Genomic DNA, 5,850 nt, shown 5'->3' with positions numbered 1-5,850 from the left:
TTTAATCCAAAAATTATCCTTTAAATTTTGAGATAAATACTAACATTTTTTAAAATACCAAGAATCACATTTAACAACCATGTCAACACTTAACATACTAAACCTAACAAGGATTATAAACATTTTTTTTTCAAATATTAGGAATCATACACAAAAAAATATATTAAAGAATAAACACACAATTTACATATTTATTAGATATTACAAACATATTTTAACCTGAATTTTAGAAACATTGTTCCCACCATTTCATAGTATTTTTTTTTATAAATAAAACAGAACCCAATCTTCATTGTCTAATAATAGCCTCAAGCCATAGGTTGTTCTATTCTCAAGCAACTTTTTCAACACATTCTCGAAACACTTTTTTTAACATACATTTTATTGTGATCCATGTTAGATATATCTAAAAGATTTATGTTAACTGCAGAGGGCTTAACGCACCTTTGTCTCACTTCTTATTTAATAAAGTTCACCCCTTGTTAGGCCCCACATGAACTTCAAGGATGAGAATGTGCTCTTATTGTTTTTTCTCTTTCTATTATTCTATATAAGGTTGCTTCTCCTCCCTTGATGACTCCAAATTAGCAGAGCACAAAAATATTCTGCAATTTTTTTTCTTTTTGTTTTTTAAGGAAAAGACTAACCTTCTGACTTTCCAAAGAAGAGAGTCTAGTAATACACCAATGGATGGAATTTTCGCTTACATCATTCTCATTTTGGTTACCATATTTTCATTTATGTTCTTACCAAAACCAAACAGAAGAAGACCTCAGAACCAGACACTTGCAAAGCTCCCTCCAGGCTCAATGGGGTGGCCGTACATAGGAGAAACCCTTCAACTCTACTCCCAAGACCCAAATGCCTACTTTTCCACCAAACACAAAAGGTTGTTTAATGTTTACTATGCTACTTCCACTCCACTCATGTATATATTATTATATTATAGTATATTATATTAGCTCTTTCTTAATCTTATATTGCATGAAAAGTGAATCTCACATGTGATTTTTCATGTTTTAGATATGATTTTAAGAAGCTAATAGTTATAATTTTCACGTCTCGAACTTGAATTCTTACTTCTGAATGTGTTTCAAAACAAAACACGCTAGAAGTTGCGAATGTAACTAGTAATTACCAACAAAACATTATGTTATGTTTGATTTTAGGTATGGTGAAATTTTCAAGACCAACATCTTGGGTTGTCCCTGTGTGATGCTGACCAGCCCTGAGGCTGCACGCTTCGTGCTAGTGACTCAAGCTCACTTGTTCAGACCAACATACCCGAAAAGCAAAGAGCGTTTGATTGGTCCCTTTGCTCTGTTTTTCCACCAAGGTGAATACCACACACGTTTGAGGAAACTTGTTCAGAGGTCACTGTCTTTAGAAGCACTTCGCAACTTGGTGCCTCATATTGAAACCTTAGCCTTATCTGCCATGAACTCTTGGGGTGGTGATGGCCAAGTCATTAACACATTTAAGGAAATGAAAAGGGTAGGTTTAATTTTTGCTGCAAACATAATATGTGTGAGTATGTGTATAGCTTTTATATTAAATTGACTCATTGACACTGGACCAATGATTGGATGGATTATTATATTGCTATTTATATTCAAGCACTGGTGAGTCTCGCATTTCTGGCATTTGTTTATGTATATTTTACTATATAAGTGTGATAGTGATAGCAATTCAGCAACAGAACACCACACAGGCCACATTGCAGAAGCTACTAACAGGCCAAGAAGAGTGAGTAAGAAGCCCACTTACTTGCTTTGCGCGAAGGCTCCAAGTGCTTGAAGAATCTTCCTGAGTTTGTTATAGCATTCCACTAGTTTGTTGGTAGTGATAATTCTTTTACAGCAATTTGAATTTCTGTTAGCTATAGTAGTATAAATATGTAAAAGAAGTGGAATGAAAAATCAAGCAGAACAATTATCTCCATTAGTTTCCTTCTTAGTTCCTTAGAAGTAGTATGTAGAATAGCGTTCGTAACAGATAGTGTAATGATAGGGTCAATAATTTAAGTGGTCCAACACCCTTGAATGCTTGCTTGCAGTTTTCTTTTGAAGTTGGAATCCTCACAGTTTTTGGCCATCTAGAGCCGCGTTTGAGGGAGGAGCTAAAGAAGAATTACCGGATTGTGGACAATGGTTACAATTCCTTTCCAACGTGCATCCCAGGAACACAATACCAAAAGGCACTGTTGGTAATACTAATTGTCTTCAACAAATTTCATGTCTTAGTGTATTGTGATTAAAAGATTTAAAAATCAGCCCGAGACTGATTTTAGCTGCAATGTCAAGGTTTTTAGACTTTTTGTGATTCCATCACGGCCCTAATTAAAGCTGCATCGGTCTCATTTGCCTACAATTTCTTGCAATGTCAAGAATTGTGACAATCGCGACAATGAACACGGCTGCAATTTAAAGCCTCGTCTTAATTTTCTACTTTTTTTTTGGATATGTAATTTGTAGGCTAGAAGGAGACTTGGCAAGATTATATGTGACATAATTTGTGAGAGGAAGGAGAAGAAGTTGCTTGAAAGGGATCTCTTGAGCTGCTTATTGAATTGGAAAGGTGAAGGGGGAGAAGTGTTATCTGATGACCAAATTGCAGATAACATTATTGGGGTGCTTTTTGCTGCTCAGGACACCACAGCTAGTGCCATGACATGGGTTGTAAAGTACCTGCATGATGAACCGAAACTTCTGGAGTCTGTAAAGGTGCGAAATATGATCCACAAAGAAAGAGAACTTTAACATGAGGGTTATCTATATTGTAAGAAAAAAAGGGGGTGTTGGGATTTTTATGTTGGTAATGACTATAATTTGTGGTAATGCTGGCTTTGCAGGCTGAGCAGAAGGCAATTCACAAGTCTAATGAAGGTAACCTACCACTGAGTTGGGATCAGACTAGAAACATGCGAATTACTCACAAGGTACGAGGTTAATGCAGTGTTCCAATGTCACATCTAGCTAAACAATTCATGCTTTTTTTAGAATTTACACCTTATAAGGGCACTATATTGTTTTAGAAAAACTTTTCCATAAATACCTACAGAAGAGAATAAGAAGATAAAATGAATTGAGTTTTTTCAGGAAGTGAAAATCAACTTATTCACTTTAACTTTTATAGAATTTCTCTCATCTACTTGTCCTAAAATTGAAGTGCATAAATTAATTTTAATTGGTCCAACAAAATAAAAAGTAAATGAACAGATGTTACAAGTCTCTGCTGAGTCTAGTGGTTTAAGCAAAGTGTTAGAAGTGAGTTTGTTGCTAGTGACTTATAACGGCAAACTGTGGACTTGGTCAGGTTGTGTTAGAGAGTTTGAGAATGGCAAGCATTATATCATTCCCTTTCAGAGAAGCAATAGCTGATGTGGAATACAAGGGTAAGAAGGATATTTACTATATATGCAAGACTTCAACATTATTCAAAAAATGGGACTTTTTTTTTGTGTCAAAAAATGCACCATGCAAGTATTTAAGTGAAAACATTGGTTTTAAAATTTATGGTGCCATCTAAATAAATTACTCACACAGGAATTTTGAAACAGGATTCCTAATACCAAAAGGGTGGAAAGCGATGCCTCTGTTTAGAAATATTCACCACAATCCAGAATTTTTTCCAGAGCCTCAGAAATTCAACCCTTTAAGGTTTGAGGTATGCGGGAATGAACAGTCTATGGGTGAAAAAAATAACAGTAATGATAATGCATGGATAAGGCTAATTCCCTCTCTAATGAATCTAATAATTATGTACGGCAAAAGACACTTCATCATTTTCAAACAGCCAAATAATTATTTTATTTTTGTTGTTTGTTCACATAGGTCGCACCAAAGCCCAATACTTTCATGCCATTTGGTAGTGGAGTGCATGCCTGCCCCGGCAATGAGCTTGCTAAGCTGGAGACACTGATTATGATCCATCATTTGGTCACCAAGTTTAGGTACTGCTATTTAATTAATAGAAAATAAATAGTAAAACCAAAGAAAAAGAGAGGAATGAATGGATTATACATTAACACCAAGGAGACAGCTTAAAAGCATCTCTATAGTACATACTAACTGAGTGGTTTAAAGAAATATAATGATTAAGGGTCCATCTAGATAACCAAAATATTGTATTGAAGGTAACACTTCTAAAATCAGACACTTCTAAAATTAAGTTCATATTTGGATTGAAGGTAGAAATATTGTACACATGTTTCAATTTAAATCCAACAAATAAAAGCAAAAACAAGGGTCCTAATCTTTTAATAAAATTACTTTTGCCTCAAAAGTACTTTTTTCACCTGAAAATAAAACATGCACTAATTTGGACACGCATCCTAATCCCGTTGGATGGTTCAAAAATAATTCTACCAAAATTTAAAAACAAAGGACACTGAGTATGTTAGTAACACCAAGGAGACAGCCTAAAAGCATCGAAAACATAGAGAAAGCTAGAAAAGGTAGATCTTAGGTGAGAAATAGAAAGGATTCTGGTGATGCTAGTACATGTGTCATATGTGAATTACTGAAAGGTTTTTGTGTTGGTGTGCACAGGTGGGAAGTGGTAGGATCCAAGTGTGGAATTCAGTATGGCCCATTCCCTTTGCCACTGAATGGACTCCCAGCTAGATGTTGGAGAGAATCCTACCAGCTAGAAAAGGCAGCACGGGAAGAAAACGCATGATATCATAGCTGAGAAGCAATCCACTTTCCAAAGTCACAAAAAAAAAAATTTATCTTTTCTTTTCTACTTTGACTCTGTAATTTTTATTTTTATTTTTCCATGGTGGGGGCACTTCAATATATGCCCCTCTATCCTTAATCCTTTTCCACCCCTGAAAGAAAGAAGCAACAGGAGGGTGGTGCTTTAGTTTTCACTTCAAGCATCAGTTTCAATTAGCTTTTTGAGTCAAGGACTTTCTCTGAGCGTGTGTTACATATAGTTAAGTTGTGTGCGTCTAATTAAAATCAAAATTGAAAGCAATAGTGCAGCAAATCGTAACATGTTTGAATTTAATTATATAGCACTGTTTGAAAAAGAAAACAAAAAGTACCAAGAACAGTACTCACATTCACATATCTTCATGACACATGAGTGATTCATGTACATAGTAGATTAGAATGGCATGTACATTATATGTGTTTTAACTACAGAACAAGTAACTAACATGTAACATAATCTGGTTTTGGCTTCATTCAACCTTCCAGCGTGTTCATCATTCATGTGGTAGATAGATGTTGCAAGAATGCCACGTATAGGTGGAGTGGTGGTTGGTCCAGTTATTATTGATTACTCAATATGTTTCTTGTCGAGGGTCATTTCCCAGTCAATATCAGGGACCCTTACACAAGAAATGAACTCTCTCGTGACATTTCCATTTTCCCTTGATAATGTCATGTACTTTTATTTTCAAATGACGATAAATGCAAGGGAGAGTTAAAAACACATAGATACCAATGTAGTGTTATATGATTGACAAGTAACTATGGTGCTTAAGCACACGGTCAGTAGATCAATCTTCAGGTCAGTGTTTATGGAAAAACATCTATGACGCCAGTCCAGTTAAATAAATTTTAGCACATTGGGATATTAGTCTCAGACTCTCGGTCTGAAAATACTGTAGGTTTACTAAAAAAATATACATGGATTAAACAAAGCTATATTAGTCTTCTTTTTTTTTAAAATTATTTTCACATAACTATGTCATGTACAAAAGTCATGTGAAACACATACTTAATCGGAGTACTATTGTTGCTCAAGGAACCTGTCAGAACTTAGCTACATGAGCTTGTTTATAGCTTTATAAACCCCTCTTACTGTCTCTTATGGCAATGCTTTGATATTTATCTCAAT

The 5,850-nt window shown here is 35.0% G+C and overlaps 1 protein-coding gene across 1 annotated transcript; it reads left to right on the top strand.

The window, feature by feature from the left end:
• The first annotated feature begins 569 nt into the window (after nt 1–569).
• On the top strand, nt 570–4,909 carry LOC100779978 (abscisic acid 8'-hydroxylase CYP707A1). The gene is made up of 9 exons (XM_006595904.3): nt 570–889; nt 1,170–1,494; nt 2,057–2,206; nt 2,475–2,723; nt 2,852–2,938; nt 3,316–3,394; nt 3,560–3,666; nt 3,834–3,952; nt 4,551–4,909. The coding sequence occupies exons 1-9, from the start codon at nt 687–689 to the stop codon at nt 4,678–4,680; spliced, it is 1,449 nt and encodes a 482-aa protein (XP_006595967.1). The 5' UTR covers nt 570–686; the 3' UTR covers nt 4,681–4,909.
• Nucleotides 4,910–5,850: the final 941 nt, after the last annotated feature.

This window comes from Glycine max, chromosome 14 (genome assembly GCF_000004515.6).
Source record: "Glycine max cultivar Williams 82 chromosome 14, Glycine_max_v4.0, whole genome shotgun sequence".
Classification (NCBI taxonomy): Eukaryota; Viridiplantae; Streptophyta; class Magnoliopsida; order Fabales; family Fabaceae; genus Glycine; species Glycine max.
Note: the sequence above shows the minus strand (reverse complement) of the source record. Positions and strands in the feature narration are given on the sequence as shown.

Bases quoted from the DNA above. Each gene is read 5' to 3' on its own strand.
- LOC100779978 (XM_006595904.3), top strand. From the start codon at position 687: ATGGATGGAATTTTCGCTTACATCATTCTCATTTTGGTTACCATATTT. The intron at 890-1,169 runs GTTGTTTAATGT...GTTTGATTTTAG, and splicing joins TTTTCCACCAAACACAAAAG to GTATGGTGAAATTTTCAAGA. The intron at 2,939-3,315 runs GTACGAGGTTAA...GGACTTGGTCAG, and splicing joins ACATGCGAATTACTCACAAG to GTTGTGTTAGAGAGTTTGAG.